We start from the raw sequence: 18268 nt of genomic DNA, 5'->3' as shown, positions 1-18268 counted from the left end.
GAGGGGCCAGGGATGTCTGAGCGTGGTCTGAGATCACCAGCTTCGAATTGGGCTCCGAGCAAAGCTCGGGCATGGGCTCACGGTCGGCGGCGGCTTCGGAAGGAGCTCGAATATTCACCCTCGTTTACAATCGCCTCGAACATCAGCTATTGAGGTGACTGGAGCCGAAGGTCCGGATGGAGCTCCGCTGTACTTTCGTGAATCGACTCCCAGTTTAGCCGACCCATACGACATATCACTGACGGAATGATTCCACGGGAGTCAGGTGACAGGATTGGCGTTGCTTATGGATTACGTCATTCCAGCTAATTTTGGAACCAGAGGTGATCTTCCTCTCCCGTAAAATTCAGTGATTGCTCGCGAGACTCGAGACGCGAGACGTTTTCTTTAAAAAAAATTCTAGATACCGTCGGAGCGAGCAAGCCTCCTAAGCGACTTTCCCTGTTCATAGACAGCTATAAGCAAGCCGTTCCCATTGCAGCCGGATCGTGGGGTCCCGTTCCCGGGCGAGATAGAAAATAGATCTACCACCAGAGGGAGAAGAAGATTTCCTGGGCAGTGCACGATAAAGACGATTCAAACTTTCTTCTACAAGGCATCACTTGAAGACCGATTCTCGGAGTTTGAGGGCGTTGAGCTCTCGAACTTAGTTGAACGGAGCATCACGCGCATCATTTTCCGAATTTCCGTGAAGCTCACGCTGTGATTATTTCAGATGTTATCCGAGTTCTAAGCTTCTTTGATATAGTAAATCCGATCGGTGCCGCAATTTTCATCTTTGCCGGGACAGTCCATCACGTCCAGATCCTTCGTCAAGCAGAAGTGAATTTCTTTCAGCAAAGGGAACTCCATGCCATGTACTCGCTGGCACTCTAGCCTAGCCTTCGCCTCGAGACGATTATCGAGAGCCTTCTCGACCTCACTGACTGGGTAGGCGCGGTCGTTGTCCGGACGGACCTGGGCATCTTCCAAATACTCGGTCAAGTTCCATTTCGAGTAGAGTTGCAACGTCTGGCTGAAGTAGTTGTACTCGCCGCTCAGTCGGGGGATCGATTTCGCACAGGTACCGTGCTTGCTCCACTCATGGCTCCAGAAGCTGTCAGAATTTTCACTCGTGACAGACGGCCAATACTCGTCGAGCTGAGATCTCAGAGTCGAGATTCGAGATGCGTCGAAAGGATGGGATGGATCACAGTTCTCGGGCCACGCCGTAGCATTGCTCGGCCAGAGGCCATGGATGGTCCAGAAGTGACGTAGTTTGTCCTGGGAGCAGAGGTAGACTTTAGGTTTGAGAGCAATGATCGTTCATGAATCCATAAGCAGCGGATCGAGGAAACACGATTCCGTACCGTCACACAGTTTCCCGTGGCACGACAATACCCCTCGGTAGACTGCTGACTGAACAGGAGGTAATCGAACGCAACGTTTTTCTCGCTCAAATCGCTGACGGGATGTTTCCCGCGGAGAGGTGTAGCCAATGTCAGGCTCACCGAAACCACTAGGAGGGCGCCTCGGAGACTCTTCATCTATTGGAAAATGCTCTGCGTGAATCTTGCTCCAAGTTCGAGTTTCCGGCCTAACCGATACGGAAACCCTCTCGGAAGTCGCGGGAGCAGCTCAGGGACATTATAACAGAGGCAAACTCCCTTCTGTTCTACGCGGGAAACTCACATTTATCTTTGGGAGAGTTGACCGGGTCGAACGGTGAGACGAGACTCGGGACCGTCGCGGGAGTTGCTTTGCCACCAACCAGGAACAATATGTATAGTCGCTGTCAAAACAGACGGGTTTCGACCTCCGACGGAGCGAGGGAGGTTTCGCCAGAATCCAATAGACTTGACTTTTATCTCCTAATCGTATGAACTGTTTTTTCCTTGTCGGAATTCCTCGAGGATGACCCCGGCTTCCAATATGAGGATTAGAGATCACGGAGGCTTATCGGTGACAGTGACCTATGGCCATGAGTATCTTTCCATCCCGACACGAGCTCACTCTGCTCGGCTATCCTTCCGACACCGGCTCCGTGGTCCGTGGGAAAATCTCCCCGCCCTTTGGCGGTCAGGCATCAATTTTTAACATGCTTCATTTTGTCTGACCTGAGCTCACTGGACTCATCAGGCAATGCGAGGCGATTTCGACGGTAACGCGGAGGCGTTAACTTCCGATCCTTGTCTCGCCCATGGGAGCTGTCAGACCATTGACTTTGCAATACATGAGCCAATGAAGGAAGGGATATTTGCTCGAGCCTCAAGCCGGAGCTCTTTCCGACCTGGCCCAGAATTGATCACTATCGTAGGAGTCGGGGGCATTGCCCGTTCCGGGGCAGCGACTGAATTCCACGCGTCCCCGAAGGATAGTGAGCGGGTCCGCTATGTACCGATCTACCCTCGGTACATAGAATAAGGTCCTCTGCCTTCTCCACTCCACCACGAGCCTGTCTGGGAGCGAGCTTCACCTACGCTAAGGAACAACAAGCCCTTTGAGAAGCCCCGAGGAAGCTGTTCGACGTCTCCGAGATACACCCGGAGATGACCCGCATTGTGCCCAACTGCCTTGATCAACGACCTCGACGCTAGAACGATGCTGAGGGTTGCGAGCTCGTTCGAAAGAGAAATTCGATAATTGACAAGATGAGACTGTTTTCGCCTACAATTTCCGCACGAAAAGCACATTCAGATAGTGAATGCTAAAAAGAATTCCCGAGGTATTCCCTTCGATGGAGGACTCCGCTGGCCTTAAGCATCTGAGTCTGGGAGGGATCGCAGATCTCGGCTTGTGTAACAACTCATTACCTTACCACGTGCGAGACCCGCTAAGTGATCAGGGACGTAAGTAGACACGGACTCAATGGAGGTCGATCGAATTACCCAACAAAAAGCGAAAAAAAATCAGAACTCAAACCTGCGTCAAACGCTTTTAGTGGACCGCGGATCGGCTGTCCCCCCGGGAGTTATATAAGGCCAGCGGGTGATAATTACGTATCAGCCCATTTACCTGGGCGGTGCGGAGCGTCTACGAAAACTAGGAGAACTATTCAAAATCCTCGCATTGCGTCATAGATTATCGACATCGCATAAACAGCGGAAAACGAGGGAGTATCAGGAAAGATTGAGGAGAATGTTACACATGGGTTGAGCTGGTGAAAAACACGGAGTTCGGTATTTTACAACGTTTATTAAAGAATGTATAACCGTGTGACTACATACATATATTCATTTGATTCTCCAGCAGGGATGCTGATTTTCAATTTGTACTAGGTATGAATTCGAGCTCCTTTCTGTAGCGCTCCCAGTCACCTAGGAGTCTCGAGCGCCGAAGATCCTCTCACTCACGATTCCTCTACTCGTCACCTGATCGTAGCCGCCAGCAGTCTACTTCTCATCGCTGCTTGAGTTTTCAGCATTGTCGGACGCAACTGCCGTCGGATTGAACTCGCCTTCATCCATTTCTTCGGTCTCTGATTTGATGTCCATTTTAGAAACAATAAGTCGCAGAAGCACTAACTGCTGCTCCATGTTCCTGCTCATGTCTCTCATCCTGTAAAAAAAATCGAACCAACACGGCTCAAGCCTTGTCCGAACACACATTCCTATGAATATTTTCTCGATATCTTCAAAGAATGTCTGCACACTTCTCTTTCTGCCGATTGAGCTGCTCGTTGACTTCACTGATTTGACTTTCGACCTGTTGTGTGAAACTTTTCGAGAGAGCTCGGTTGTTGTTGTTCGACCCAGCCCCGGAAGTGCCTGTATTGATGCGAGCACTTCCGAACCATCTCTTGACCGTTCTCCACTTTTCCGCCGAGGGGGAGGCACAAAGTTAATTAGCGTCGTGTCGTATCGGTGAAACAAATTATTTTCCGGAGAAATTCAGCCGGTCAAGTTCTAACACGAAACTCGAGATCGCACTCTGTTGACAGCTCAGAGAGGAGGGCGATACTCACGAATAAATTCCCGCTGCCCTTCTGATTGGGGAAAATGGAGATTTCGGTTTTATCAACCTCCGCCAGAATTTTTCTTGGAAGTTTCCGCTCCAGGTCCGTGTGCAGACGAACCTGCATGGTCAGCCTCTTCAGTTGTGCATTTCGTCGGACCGTCTCAATATCGCCGACCGCCAAACCGATCTGAAGTTGTTGAGAAGCAAGACTGAACTCCGTGTTCTCATTCAAGGACCAACCCGGAATTCTGATTGGATCTCCCACCCTCGTCTGTGGGAAAAAACGCAGGAAAACTGACCAGCAGGTTCATCAAGAGAATCGGCATTAAAATGATGAAGGCGACCAGGAACATTGTAGCGGCTACTATTTGGTACCATGCGGACGAGTCGAGATTCCTCAGAGGGCTCAGATAGGTTCCTAAAAAATCCAGTTCCCCTAACATCATTGTGCCGACCCGAATCAAAGACACCAGGGGGGAATGGAATCCTTTGTCGTCTAGCGTCTGAAACTACAAATCGATCCCGCCGTTAATTCCGTCGAGCTCAGAAGGATATCTGGACTGCAATTCCTAACAGTGAAGTAGGAAACTCACATTCAGCACGTATGAAAGGTTCCCGGTGTAAGGATCAATAATAGCTTTCCTGGTGGTGAGCTCCACACGGGCCAATAGGATGTGGAAAGATAATCCGAAAGCTATGATCAACACGGAGAAAACCATGACCACTCGCAATAGCGTGGACAGTATCTCCAAGAACATCACAACGTAGAGTCCAACCCGGTTGAACCTGAATCCGGAATCGGCGCAATCATGAGCATTCTGTCAGCTCGCGCTGCTCCGGATAGTCTACTACCAGCTTCGAGGCCGCCGACAAACCTTTGTAAAAAGAGCAAGTAATTGAACCAGGCGAGGAAGACTGCCACCGCCGCCACGATATTCTGATAGGACCTCTCTTCGGTTCGCGTAAGTTGTGACAGCGCCATCAGTCCAGCTGCGAGGTACAAGGCCCACTCCAACATGTTCATGACATCCACAAAATATTTAGTTCTCTGCGAGAAAGAAAAGAATCATCAACGGGTTTCTCGAAGAGCTTTGATCCACCAAGAGAGTGATCAAGGGGAGAAGCGATCAAAGTCATGTGATCCTTCAAAAACTCCTCTGAACTTGCATCCGCAAGAGTTTCTCAGAAATTCGCGGGAACCGAATCGTCGAAAAAATTTATTCTCACTTGCTGAATGAGCTGGAAGGCCTCCTTCAAAACATTGATCATTACGAACAGCAGGACGATGACCGAGGTCAGCGAAGAGAGTGTCGCCTGTCGATGAAGGCAACGATGAATAAATAATCAGCCGAGCAGCTAAGCCGGAGACTAATTATGCGAGCTGCGGGGAGATGATCGGAATCGGGTCGTTACGACGGAAAACACTCACGATCGAAGGTCGCGCAAAAGCATTCGCGACATCCGCCGACGACACTCCCCGCTGTCTTTTTTTATTGTCCTGCATGAGCTGGACCGCGTTCAACGTTAGGAAAGCCAGGAACACGGTGTAAACCATCAAGTTGACGATGTGGAAGTAGAGTCCGTAGGCGTTCCTACGACAAAAGGGAAGGTCAGGAATGTAATAATTTCGTGCTTCGATTGGTGCTCGAACCATTCGGCTCCCCTCACCTACCATTTTGTCTCGAGATATTTCACGCTCAACGGGTGCGATAAGAGTTCTTCCCGGCCGTAGCGTACCATGATCTAAAATATGTCCGAGAAAGAAATGAGCAAATAGGCGGAATTCACGCACGATCAGATGCTGGCAGAATTCTTCTCTCCGGAAAGTGCATGCCGGATGGACATCCCCTCGAGCTCCGACGCCGCAGCCTTCCCAGAATTCCGAACAGGGAAGGTTCACGGACGTCGAGCCTATCGAGATCTTCGAGACTCAGGGGATATCGTTTTCCAAAGACCGGCTATCCGGCTCAGGCTTCGTTTCGCTCCCTGTCTAGCTTCCGGGGAGCCTCCTTGAACCGCGGCAACAATGTCAAGAGATAGCCCCGTTGGGGCTTAGAGCGGTTACAATTTTGTTCCAGAAGCCTCCACACGATATAGAGAGCACTTTCCCCTTCGGACAGCTCTGAACAGTCTGCGGCTCGCAGTGATCGGATGCCGAAAAGTCGAGCTCGCCTAGAGAGCGCCCCTATCCATTCAGTTCACTCCGCTACTCACGTTCATTACTGGCAGAGGCTCGTCAGTCATGGGCACGACGTCCGCGTTCTCAGAGTTCTGGAGGCATGCGAAGCTGTATTTTACCTGGAGGATTGGAGGGGAAAAATCTCAATGCGGGGATTTTCCTCGGGTTGATCCGCCGCGCTGCTCTCGTTGGCATTCGGAGCCCATGGGGAAGATTCTCACGTAATATTCTGTAGAATCGTGACTCATTTTCGATTTCGAGATCCCCCGGTCGAGAACTGTCATCATCACCTCCGGCATCACCGCGGTCAGTCCCTCCACGAGACAACCGTAGGTCTTGACTTGACTCATCATGATTTCTTCACTCCTGAAAACACGAATCGAGGAATGAGAACCCACATCTCTCAAACTTCAGCGGAAAAACGAGGGCATTGCCGAACTATTACCTTGTGGGATGAGTGACCATAGCCATTGCGACTTCTGAATGTTTATAATGGAGCGCGTAATCCATCGGGCTCATGTCGATGCCGTTTTTGGTGACTTTGCAATGCATATGCAGCAACATAACAGCTGTGCTCGAACGATTCTTCATCGCAGCCATATGGAGCGCGGTATTCTGAAAACATAAGTTCGAGAATGCTGTAGACTCCAGGAATTCATCGATTATTGAAGTTTTCCCTCCCCTGCATTTTTTCTGGAGGAAAGGCGCTTGAACCGATGGTATGGCTCTCGTCGACTCAATACTAAGAAAGAATGGTCTCCCCCTTGATATTCACCCCGTCTCGATCAGTTTGATCGAGTAAGTGAGAATGGACTGCAAGAAGCTGTTCCATGGTGTTGTTGAAGCCGTTCATCGCCGCGTAATGCAGCGGAGTTCGCCCTTTGTGGTCCCGATGCAACAGAGCGCCTAGAAAAAAAAGCGGAATCGGATTTCCTCATCGCCGCTCATCGAGGGAATTCGCTCCGTCTTACAGACGCTGGGACGAGCGCCTCTCTTAGAAAATCCAATTCTCCCGACCTTTCACAAGCAGTAAATGCACCACTCGCACGTGACCGCACTGAGACGCAATATGCAGAGGAGTTTTTCCTTCGCCATCCATTTCGTTGATGATCAAGTGACCCTTTTTGCTGTCCAGAAGGTGGCGAACCTACGAGGAATCGAGAGGGTATGCTCGGCTGAGCGAGATAGAATTTCGATTTTCCAATTTCTTCTCCACGACCATCAAGACGATCTGTCGCAGTCCCAAATGTCTAGTCGCTGCGTAGGGAACGGAGTCAACGAACCGTATTGTAACGACCGTATTTTGCGGCGAAGTGCAACGGGGATTGATTGTCATTATTTTTCAAATTCACTGCGGCCCCCAGAACGATCAGGGACTGGATACTCTTCAACTGTCCGTTGCGAGAGGCGTAGTGTAGCGCAGTACAACCGCTGCTATCCCTGCGAGAGAAATTTACTTTTGAGAAAATGTTCGTCTCAACCGCGATCCTCGGAGATTCTCCTTCGGCTAGCCATTCAAAGCTCTCACCTCTCGTTGAGCAATTGCATGAATTCTTCGAGTCGCTCCTTATCCGACGTGAACTCCTCGATCGAACCTCCGCTGAGAACGATATGATGCAGCAGAGTCCTACCTTGATTATCTCGTTGGCTCTTGAGATCTGCTCCCAGCTTCAGAATAGCCATAACCGTCTTCCAGGCGCCTGTGGAATTCCACTTTCGTGCTACAAACAATCCGCAGGAAACTCTAGATAACCTCATCAGCAATCGCCCAGCATTTCACCCCACTCACTCCGCGCAGCTGCCAAGAGGAGGACCGAGCGACCCTCTTTGTCCGTTGCATTCATGGAGGCACCTTCGTCGACGAGGTACTCCACGAGCTCGACGTGATCGAACATCGCCGCGCAATGGAGTGGCGTCATGTTCTGAGCATCGGAACACGTCAGACAGCCCTACCGAGAGCGAGACTTGATTTAATTTTTCCTAGTCGATTCCTCCGCCGAGCCGGTACTCAGCAGAGTATTGCTTGGAGGCGAACACCGAAACCTCTTTCCTTCAGCGAGAATCAAGAACTTCTGTCCGTGCCGAACCCAGCATTTATGATCACGATAATCTCCCGCTCAGAGCCTGTAGGGATAATTTCTAACCATTTTCTGATCCGGCTGGCATCTGAACATGAGTCGAACGATATCGATGGCGCCCTGTGAGCAAGCGAGATGTACCGGAGTCGAGAGATCGTGTTGTTGGGTAGAGATGAACGCGCCAGATTCCAGACAGAGCTCTACCGCTTTCAAATCACCTGTAGGAAATCCATGCCCAATCGAGGTTAGTGACTTACTCCGACAAAAAATCCCCGCGGGAGTTTGCGTATGTTCCGGATAATCGATAGGGGATTAGGAAAGATGTATCGGTGAGGAACGGAATCCCGATTTCCAATTCGTTTCCTGTGTCCCTGAAAGGATCTTTCGAGGAACAAACGAGCAGAGGGCGACGAACGAAAATCACGATGATCTCTTCGTATCGTCATCGACGACGTTTTCTGTCCTTCGAACAGTGCTTTCGACATTCTATTTTCAGACCACCGAGCGGGACCGTGTACGCGAGGAGTGAAGGATGCAATTCCGTCTCTCGGTATTCTTCTCAGCCACCGGCTTGCCGACTTGCGTCAGATTGGACCTCGGTCGGACATCGCGCCGTGTCCTGAAATCCTCGATCTCAGTTCGGCTAGTGGGGGGCCCTGGTCGCGGTGTGACGGATGTCATTTGCAGCGACAGGAAACGATATTCGAGACGAATCCGGAAGACCTCCACCAGCAGCAATCGCGTCTGCTGGGTGATTTGCAAGAAGCTCGCTCAGGCTCTGTCTTCGAGGTGTGTTTCTCTAATGCAGGATCATTATACCTACTTTGTGCCGCAATGACTGTGAGGAGGTAGTATGCGCATGTGCCTATCGTATCAGTGTCAGTCCAGAGCTTAATCTGCGGAAAAACGGGAAGAATTGTTCTGCACGTCTCTCACGGCGGGCGCGCCATCCGCTCGTAATGCAAGCTCTGGGAATGGTAAACCGATAGATAGGAACAAGCGGCGCAACGAGGCGGGGAGCGGAGCGGTCCGCGCCGGGCATCAAGATACCGTGGGCGAAAAAATACCCGATGGGACTGCCAGAGACACAAGTTTTCTTCAAAGCTCAGCTCTTTAGAATGGAGGCTAATATTGACTTTACACGGCGCGCAGAAGGGTACAACGATAAATTCGGGAAATATTTGGGAAAGAAAAACTGAGGGGCATCAGCTCGAGTCCTGGCTCGGCATTCGAGGAATCTGCCCCGGGCATCATTGAGGCAAGCTACGCCGTTCCGCTGGCATGGAGATCGATAATAATGAGGAATTTCGAGTCAAGGATCTCGGCGATGCCGTGCCCTTGATATCTGCATCTAGATCCAGTTTCGGGCGCGAAGGCCACCGAGCCCCCTTCCCCAACTCGTTCGACTCACAGGCAGGGAGTACCACGCAGCAACGAGGAAAGGCAAACGAATCTGACTTAATTACTTTCTTGACGCGCTTCGATCCCGGATATTCGGCTGTACGTGGTGAGCTCCGGTCCACAATCGCCTCCTTCTCGGGAACATCTGATTGAGACTGGCTCTTATTCCTCATGGACATCGGTTGGGCTGCGAAGATCGCCGAAGCGTTCGACAGATAGGGAGCCTCGGCAATTGATCTCAGGCCCCGATCGCGCTCGAAAATTCCAGCTCTGATAAAGAATGGCGTTGAAAAATGCAACTTTCTACGATGTCGATGGCGGAGTTCAGGCCCCGGAAAATCTCCGCGTTTTCCGCTGAATCAGTAGTCATTGATGGCAGTGCATTCGACTCAGAGATATTCTTTCAAAGGTGCGGCGGCGAGTCATTTCGACGAGGACCGACCGCAATCGACGAGGATTTCCAGAAGGCAGGCTCCATCGGACAAATAAATGTTCTCACTGGTGCTTGGATGAATCCACGAAGCGTCCACGCGCCTCCGCCAAGCCGCCAACTTCGTGTGGCTTCGATGGAATCGAGGTACTCAAGCCCCGCGCCTTCATATTCAGTGGAAATGTGGCGTTCTCCGGCGGAGAATCTCCGCCGAGCTTTCCCCTTGGTTTGAATACTCGAGAGCCTCCATAGTTCTCCTCGTTCCACTAGCCTATGGATTCTCCCCACAGTGTTTGTCTCTCGGGTTCGGACGAGGAGATAGCGGCCTGCAGCCATCCGGAGACATCATTCCTCTAGGAATTTTACGTGTTTGCGGATTTCTGCGACAAATTACTCGATCGGAGGAATAAGCTTGTTCTCTGATTCGTGTTTATGGAGAGGGGAAACGCCGCGGTGCGGCCCCTCGCTCGGCTGCCTCTGTCACGTTTCCCAAGCGACGTCAGACCTTACGAAGACGTGCTTGAAACCCCCCGGTCTCGAATGATCGTCGTGAGCGAGAGGAGGAGCTCGCGGAAATTCAAACCGGAATCGAAACAAAGGAACCGAGGAAAGGGGATTTTAATGGGATGTGCGGCCCATGACCGGAATGACTTACCTGCGTGCACGGCCGAATGTAGTGGCACGTTCCCCTCAGCGTCGAAGAGTTTCATCATTTCGGCTCGGGGGCATCCGATAGACTCTCCGAACTCGAGCAGGGCCCGCATCGCGTTGGCGGAAGCATTCTTCGCAGCTTCATGAATCGGATAAAATCCGTTGTCGCACGTTGTTTTCGGGGAAGCACCATGGTCGCGCAACTGATGAGTGAAAAAAAACCGGTCCTTTCAATCCGCCATCGATCAACCGCTAACTTCATGCAGAGGAGCTGCGATCGCTTCAGGTGCCGATCGCATCGACTCATGGTTAGGTCGAGCATTCATTCGTTTTGATACCGGCCGATTCAGCCTTACCGGAGCTTCGCTAAATACCTCAACGTGTCATACTGAAGAACTGTTTTTCTTTTTTCAAGAATAAGAAATGGAAAATCATTCCGGCATTTCACAGAACGTCAAAGGTCCATCGGGGCCCCTGAATTTAGAAATGTTCTCGGGATAAAAACTCACGAGAACCAATGCAGCCTCCGCGTTGTCGAAGATGCATGCCAAATGCAGCGCCGTCCTCCCATGTTTACTCCGCATCTCGACATCGAATTTCGATTTGAAGTCGCACAGTGCTTTCAGAGAGCCCACCTACGCATGAAAACGGCGCGATAATGACATGAGTGTTACTCAGCGAGAGATTTTCTTCTTGTCAGTCGCGTCAGCCCAGTGATTGGCTGGACGGAGAGACAGAGGGGAGCTGTCGCGACGTTCGGCGTCGCTGTAGCCTTGAGCGATTGTTAACGAAGGAGTCTCAATCAAGTTACCTCGACGGCTTGGAATAGATTCTCATTATTGAAAGAATGCCGTCAGAAGCTATGGCGATTACAGAGACTCGAGTTACGAAATCGAGACATCCGAAGCATCATGAATCAAAGCTTATGACCATCGCAGGATGCACGGAACGTGCGCGGACGGACGAACGCAACGGAATTATTTTTAACCTTGTTCAGCTGAGTGGCGAGATGGAGCGGCGCTTGGAACTCCTTGTTGTAACATTCCAGTTGTTCAGGGTCATGGTTTATGAAAAGCGCGATCGCTTTCACCGAGTCGCGCATACAGGCTGAATGCAAAGGTGTGTTCCCTGGAAGAATGCGTCAGCCTCAGAAAAGATCATCACATCGACAATTTCCCGACCAGCAGCACGGACACGGACGATTCCTATCCTATAGTAATTTCACACCCAGGTTTCACGCGACTTTTCCGAGGAGTCGCGTCGAATAATTTTCTCCAGTGAGGCGCGGAGCACCCGGGTCTTGGAAGGCGAGCTCAGATGTTTCTCTCGATACCGCTCCGTCTATCGGCGCATACGTCATCCCACCCATACCGCTCCGACGTCATCGCCCTAGCGTTTGCGATTTATACTGCCATGTAAGTGTTCCAATGCTCCGAACCACACTCGTGAGAACGTACTCCGGGGGTCTTTTCTTCTCCGATGACCGCTCGAACCACGGGAAACCCGGAGAGTGACTTCGATACGATCGGCAGCGTCATAAATTGCAGGATCTGTCGCAGCCTATTCGCCACTCGCAATCGGTGGCCAAGGTCATGCTTCATCTTTCTCCGCCGCCTAGGCTCCTTTTATTTCCCGAACGGGGATAGTTGGCCACCCGTGACCCGCGTCCAGATACCACGGTGGTCAGATGCCACCATTCGGCAGCGGGCTGGTCGGACACACTGAGGGAACGATACGGGAAGGTGTTGGCTTCCGTATTTGGCTGCTCGACGTCTTCCTTTACATACCGCGGAGATTTCGAGACCCCGATATATGGAGAAGGAAAATAACGGAAATCGCAAGTCGGAGCCGACGCGGAACTCGAGATCCTCGGCGAAGTTCAAGACGGTAAGACTGCAGAAGCGGATCTCTGCGCGATTCGTCCTCGGGCTCGCGTCTGAACTAGGATCGGAGGAGCTCACCTTCGTTGTCAACCGGCCGGAGGTCCGCGTTGGGCCGACCGAGAATGTATTCCAAGATGTTTATGCGGTCGTTCAGGGCAGCGTGGTGAACAGCCTGTCTCCCTTGTGAATCTCTGAACTGCAGACGGCGCTCATCAGCTGCGAGGAGCCGTTGAAACTCGGCCAAGTTCCCTTTCTCGGCCGCCTGCAAATACGAATTTTTTCGAGGAATAATAACCATCTTTACCTCAACCTTGTATTGGAGACTTTTCCCAGTGAGCTCAGCGGCGACGGAACTATCTACATCGACCTTATAGTTCTACGGGACGAAAACGTATCCGTCTTTGTCCTTGTCGGAGGATTTCCGCTCTTCGAGCTGAGCTCCCGGATGGGTGTTCTCATTTAGCTGTCGCGGCGATAAAGTCCTGGAATCTCGGACCTACTTGAGATGCGCGAGCCGGAACTAATCACCGGCCGACTGCCGAGAGCCCTCGAAATCCATCCGAGGCTAGGAGGCAGTGGTCTTCCAGCGGACGAAAAAAACAATTTCCACGGGGCGTTCGCGAATGATGAGTAGCTACCTATCAGCCGTCATTTTCGACGCCGTCCTCATCTCGTGGCCGCACTCTCGACGGCCAGAACGGGAGGGAAGGGGTGTGTTTGATTAGCCAGCGGAAGAAGTCATACATTTCGTCCATCCGACGTCGTTTGTTAACGGGGGATGTATTGGCTGAGGTCATTGATTACGGTTGCATCGGATTGTTTGGTCGCGTACGGAGGGAAAGGAAATTGCTCCGAAAGACCATTGCTACCGTCCTGCGAGCAACCTGCGAGATATTAGACACTAGGAGGTGCAAGCTATCTATAGCGTGGAAACGAAGCCGGACGATGTCAGCCTCTCTCTTTCGATCGGTTTAATTCGAATTCCGATCGTGGAAGCTTGCTTTGGCTTCTCGACATTTCCTCGGGCATCGCCAGCGCGACGAGCAGCACACAGAAGCACTGCGTAGAGAATCGACGCTGGGGATGCATCGGTCGTGAGGCTAGTGCGCTTCTCCCTCTAGTGAGTGAGGAAACTCATTCCCCATCGTTTCCAGTGGACGACATTTCTCGCCGACCACAGCACCTTGTCTACAGGCCCTCACTCGGAGAAGAAAGCGAACCGAGATGACCGACGTCCGCGCAAAGCCTTTCGGTTTCGCCCTCGCGGGGAAAATTCTCAATCACCCAATGAAACCTCCGAGTCCAAAATAATGATGCTTTGCTTGTTAAGCACCGCTCACACATGTCGGACCAATGCTCCAAGTGTCGAACCCTTGTCAAGCGAGCTCGAGCTCAGCTGACCTTCTCGTGAGCTTTTTTTCGAGGCCGATGAAGAAACTCTAAGAAAACTCAATTTTTCGAACAATCGAATGGTGCTCTCTAGGCGCATCGATCAGGTGAAGCTCCACCGAAAATCGGATCTGAATGTACTCAGAGCTCGACAACTAGTTTGAGCTGGACCCACGCAAGAATATGTAGGACAGGATTGGGTCTAAGGTACGCTCGCTGTCACGTCATTGTGACGGGCAGGTGCTTCGGTGGCAGAAACTCGAGTCCGGCTGTATTATTGTTAGTCCTGGCGAGCCGACCCCTCAGCCTGAATAATTAGCGAAAAATGAATTGAATTCGTTCTCGCGGAGCGAGCGCAACAAGATAAGGTTCGAATAGGGAACCGCACTCGCCCAAGCTCGATTTATCCGTCTCCCGACACAGACGATGCTAATCCGCCTTGTTCGCTCTCCGATCGCAAGCTAATACACACTGCCTTATATGGTTTCGTCGATTGCATCCGACGTCCCCCCCGGACGCGTAGATGGGAGACTCCATCGGTAGCCCGGGCAGGACCGAACCTGTTTTGTACTTCCGCCCGGAAAGGACTGACATTCGGAATGAAATGCAACCCTCAGCGTCAATGTCAGTCTCCTCGAAAAAGTATTGGAGCGGAGCTCGACAGCCGAGACAAACATCACGGATGCGTCTCGAGTCGAAGAGATTCCCATCGCGAATAGACCGCGCAACCGCCGTCGCTAGAATCGACTGATCGACAGATTCGTTGTCGCTCGGTGGACTTGTGGCTCCTTCTGAGTTCACCATCGTCACGGATAGTTCATTCCACTCAGAGCCCTCCTCCGGAGATTTCGAATCGTCTTACCTCCAGGAGCTCTTGACAACTTTTGAAATCCACAGGCAAGGGATAGAAACGTTTTTTCAAGTCGAGGATCCGGGCCACATTCAAGAAAACCATCGGATCTTTGATGATTGGTCTCATTTTGATCCTGAAAGTGTCGTCCTTGAATATCCGGCGGGTCATTGGTCTTCACTCGCAGGTTGAGCGATCCTCCTGGTCAGCGCTCGCCGAACCCCATGGAGTCAAGTCTGAGCGGAGATCGTCGGCGACATCGTTCCAGACATTTCACAAGCTAATCCGGCGAAAAGTATCTAACGAATCAGTCACGTTCGAACAACACCGGGCTCACGAAACACAACCTTTTAGGGTTCCTCGGAGGGAACCTATGCCATATGCCTTGGAACATACTAGTTGTCAGAGGCCTTCTCCCCATGGGAAAGGGAGTCTGATTGAGAAAGGACTCGCCAAGCATTATGAAAACTAGAACCTCCACATGTCGCGAAATTCGGAAATAAGCTAAAAGATGTCCCACGTAAGCGACCGATGTCGCCCCAAGCCCCGGTATTTTGATCGGATCATTAATATCCGTCCCGAGTTGCTTGACGACGACGAGTGACTGGCCGGACGATGTTCCAGGCTCGTGCGCGCGCTAATACGGCCGCCCTGGAGATACCAGGATCGAAGTAATCAGTCTAGCATCGGCACTCATTTCTCCGGACCCTTTCTCTATCCATGTCGCCCGTACTCCTCAAACCGTAATTAGGTCAGTGAACTCACTCAGACCCCGTCCAGCTAGGATCCCGTGCTTCCCGAGTGGCGAAACACGGGACTCCGGGAAACACGGGAGAGAGGAAGCGTGGAGTAGCACTCGGGTTTCCGACAAGAGTACTTGAGGGAGAAGAACGCGGAGAGAAGAAAACTCACTTTCAGGATTCGGTTTGGGCTGTTGCGAATGTCACAGGTGGCACCGCACGCGCCCGCCTTCGGTGCTTTGTTGCTCCCATCCGCAGCCATCTCAGGAACCATAGGTAGGAAACGATGGCTCGTTGGGACCACTTTAGTTTCGAGGAGGTCATCCTGGAAAGCACGATCATTTCCATCAATCTCAAGTCGGACCGATAAATACACCAATGAACCCGAGGCTCTCCCGAGACTGTGAAGGCGTAGCGCAAATGAGTTGCGGGGAATAAACCTCCGGGCTTGCCATCATTCGGTGGTTGAAGGAGAAGGCCAATCGGATTGCTCGACTTACATCGTATTCATCCTCGTCTCCGTATCGACAGGTGATTGTTCTGAAAGCTGACGACAAGACCCGCTGCAGACCTCGACGTTGTGCAATATCTGGAGTCATATAATTCTGGTGTTGTTTCTCAGGAAGAGCTCTCTCGATGAAATCCTGCAAGGAGCATACCGGCTCGTAGACTACGCGTGTTTATGCATCCGTCTCCTGCGGAAGAATCGCCTCTGGAAGCTACCTTGGCGGCCTGCTGTTTTTTCTTCCCTGCTGATGTGACGGCATTGGTGATTATGTTGCCTGGGAGCACTTTATTGTCCGGAGCGAAAGGAGCTGAAATCGTCAAAACGTTTATACCTTCCCACTTCCCACTTGCGTCGGAAACTCGAAGGTTGTTGACATGAGCAGACGCGATCAACAATGGAGACTAGTTCGGCGCCGAGAATCTGAAGAGGACGTCCAGTAGGACGACCAACGAGCTCACCGGCGCCCCTCACTTCTCCGTGGAAAAGCACTACCGTTCCGAGCCAGGAGGAGTCCTTCAAGCGTCCTGGGGTGCTCAGCGTCGAAAATTTCTCCTTTCTGCTCTTCGAAACGCGATTCCGGGAACGACAGTCAACTCCAATTGATCGGGCACTTCCCCCATCCGAACCAAATCCGGATCAGCATGGGTGGGAGCGGCATGTATCCTCAGATCGATGAGTATCTCCGATACGTCCATGTTTTCATATCTGATACGATTGGTGTACTCGAGGCAAACAGTCGAGTTTAGTTGTGATGAATTCTCGAATATTTTTGACCATGTTCGTAAGATTCTATTTTGGTCAGCAACTTTGTCACGCAAACGTTGACGAAATCGGACCCTTGTCGAAATCGACGCCGTGCCGGTCGAAATTCGGCTCCCGAATGCAAATCCCGTAGACTTGCGGGGCTCTATTGTGGACTTAACTTCATTTGAATCGCGAACACAGAGGAAACATAAGGGATCTGAGAGGCCTTATCGAGAATTCACGTGTGACGGCTCACAAAGACTCAATCATGACGTTGCATGGTCCAGGTAGGAAGGGGAGCTGTAGGGGTCGCCGTATGTTCACTCGAAGGAGAACATTGTCCGGGACTGGGACGTGGGGCAGATTCCGATCGCGGAATGAGCGATAGAGTCTCAGTCGAATATTCGAGAAGTTGATCGAAAGCTCCACAAGATGACAGAGCGACCGCTCTTGTGCCGGAATTTCTCACCACTGACTTACCTGTGATCTGGAAACCTCTCATGATGGATTCGCAGCCTAAATTTCCCTTCGTCGCGCCGGTATGCCTGCACAGTGTCTGAACTCGTTCAAATGGTCAAGCGTTCATTGCCAAGGTTGAGTCCTTCCTTAAGGCCAATCAATACCGAACCTCCCCCGGAGCTTAACTGATCAGACCGCGGTCTCTCTCATAGAGGGTATATCGGCACTGGCAGCTGCGCTCAGAACGGAGTCGCGACGGGAAAGATCTACGCCTATGCTTAGACTTCATTAGCTGCCAGTCGGACGGAAACAACAAGTCGGTCGTAGGTTGGCACCTTATGAATTTTCATAGACGAGTTGAAACTCAATTTATGTCATTGATTCGCCAACATCGAGGTCAAGGCCATGGGAGCTGGCATCGGGTTGCGTGGCATTCCCGACGAAGGACTTTTCTCCCGGACAGACCGTCGAAAGATCACTACCTCCCGTGACGTAGGCGATTTTGGAATGATTCCCCGATTACTCTCAGTCGGGAGGTTTTCGGGTGCGTCCGATGCACTCCTCTGGAATTACAGCCCGACCTAGGCGTGGCCAATTATTCTGAGCTATTTGCAGAGATGACTGAAGGCACACGGATTTCGAGACAACGGGAGTCGGAGATCGGACGCGCTGAACAAGTGGAGTCAAGCGGAAACCGTTCCGACTAAGCGAGGGAAGAGCGGGTTCCGAGATACTCGAATTGCATTTCCATCCTTAGGAGAGCACCTCCCCGATCCAAAATGAGAGGGGAGCGGGGCTTTGAACGATATGCTGCTCGCGTTCTCAGTCTTGCGCAATTCGCAATTAGCAGCACTCAGAGGAAGACGATTGCAAGCGTGTAATGTTGACACTGATGTGACTCACCGTTCACTCCATTTTTGATGGAGTCCTTAGCACCGATGTGGAGCATCTGAGCTTCCATTGCCGACTGCTACGGACCGCGGGTCTCGTTGCCGAGAGATCTGTTGCGGCTACGGCTGC

General features: G+C 51.6%; 2 protein-coding genes across 2 annotated transcripts; both read right to left on the bottom strand.

The window, feature by feature from the left end:
* Positions 1–369: 369 nt before the first annotated feature.
* LOC100898090 (ribonuclease Oy) lies at positions 370–1823 on the bottom strand. The gene is made up of 3 exons (XM_003748024.2): positions 1672–1823; positions 1350–1526; positions 370–1263 (listed from the first exon to the last, which is right to left on the bottom strand). The coding sequence occupies exons 2-3, from the start codon at positions 1524–1526 to the stop codon at positions 730–732; spliced, it is 711 nt and encodes a 236-aa protein (XP_003748072.1). The 5' UTR covers positions 1672–1823; the 3' UTR covers positions 370–729.
* Positions 1824–3371: 1548 nt separating this feature from the next.
* Positions 3372–14968, bottom strand: TrpA1 (Transient receptor potential cation channel A1). The gene is made up of 23 exons (XM_029112797.1): positions 14810–14968; positions 12637–12820; positions 11664–11803; positions 11185–11310; positions 10680–10878; positions 8260–8411; positions 7905–8064; positions 7644–7815; positions 7399–7555; positions 7133–7262; positions 6891–7021; positions 6561–6730; positions 6337–6481; positions 6151–6234; positions 5609–5679; positions 5366–5528; positions 5164–5250; positions 4812–4984; positions 4530–4722; positions 4236–4439; positions 3944–4123; positions 3632–3792; positions 3372–3537 (listed from the first exon to the last, which is right to left on the bottom strand). The coding sequence occupies exons 1-23, from the start codon at positions 14966–14968 to the stop codon at positions 3372–3374; spliced, it is 3507 nt and encodes a 1168-aa protein (XP_028968630.1).
* Positions 14969–18268: the final 3300 nt, after the last annotated feature.

The sequence above is a fragment of the Galendromus occidentalis genome, unplaced genomic scaffold (genome assembly GCF_000255335.2).
Source record: "Galendromus occidentalis unplaced genomic scaffold, Mocc_1.1 scf7180000077527, whole genome shotgun sequence".
NCBI classification, from domain to species: domain Eukaryota; kingdom Metazoa; phylum Arthropoda; class Arachnida; order Mesostigmata; family Phytoseiidae; genus Galendromus; species Galendromus occidentalis.
The sequence above is the reverse complement of the archived record's forward strand: the minus strand, read 5'-3'. Positions and strand labels throughout refer to the sequence as shown.

Excerpts from the sequence above, each read along its gene's own strand:
- LOC100898090 (XM_003748024.2), bottom strand. The coding sequence starts at position 1,526 with ATGAAGAGTCTCCGAGGCGCCCTCCTAGTGGTTTCGGTGAGCCTGACA. Across the intron at positions 1,264-1,349 it reads CCACGGGAAACTGTGTGACG|GACAAACTACGTCACTTCTG; the intron begins GTACGGAATCGT and ends CTCTGCTCCCAG.
- TrpA1 (XM_029112797.1), bottom strand. The coding sequence starts at position 14,968 with ATGACCCGCCGGATATTCAAGGACGACACTTTCAGGATCAAAATGAGA. Across the intron at positions 12,821-14,809 it reads GTTGTCAAGAGCTCCTGGAG|GCGGCCGAGAAAGGGAACTT; the intron begins GTAAGACGATTC and ends TCGTATTTGCAG. Across the intron at positions 8,065-8,259 it reads GCCAGCCGGATCAGAAAATG|GGCTGTCTGACGTGTTCCGA; the intron begins GTTAGAAATTAT and ends CGCTCTCGGTAG.